The 256-nt window shown below is 73.0% G+C and overlaps 1 protein-coding gene across 1 annotated transcript in view; it reads right to left on the bottom strand.

Moving 5' to 3' along the window:
- Positions 1–256, bottom strand: part of CRELD2 (cysteine rich with EGF like domains 2) — a 22,011-nt gene extending 21,755 nt beyond the window's left edge. The window contains exon 1 of the mRNA XM_019509349.1: positions 137–256. Coding sequence (XP_019364894.1) covers positions 137–256 — 120 coding nt within the window. The remainder of the gene's footprint in view (positions 1–136) is intronic.

Below are 256 nucleotides of genomic sequence, written 5' to 3' on the forward strand. Positions count from 1 at the left end.
GGGGGTGACGAGGACGGGGGCAGGGGTGGCAGGGTGATGGGGACGAGAATAGGGAGATGATGGTGGGAATACTGGGGTGACGGTGGGGGTGACGGCCACCCCCCTTGCCGCAGTCGGCCGCCGCGCCCGCACGCACCTGTTCGAACCTGTGGACTACGCCACGGCAGGTGTCGCAGGCCAGGCGGAGCCGCGCGGCGCCAGGCGGCAGCAGCAGGAGCGCGGCGCACAGCGGGAGTAGCAGGGCGGCGGCCCCCAT

This window comes from Gavialis gangeticus, unplaced genomic scaffold (genome assembly GCF_001723915.1).
Source record: "Gavialis gangeticus isolate Ggan-Ray unplaced genomic scaffold, GavGan_comp1, whole genome shotgun sequence".
NCBI classification, from domain to species: domain Eukaryota; kingdom Metazoa; phylum Chordata; order Crocodylia; family Gavialidae; genus Gavialis; species Gavialis gangeticus.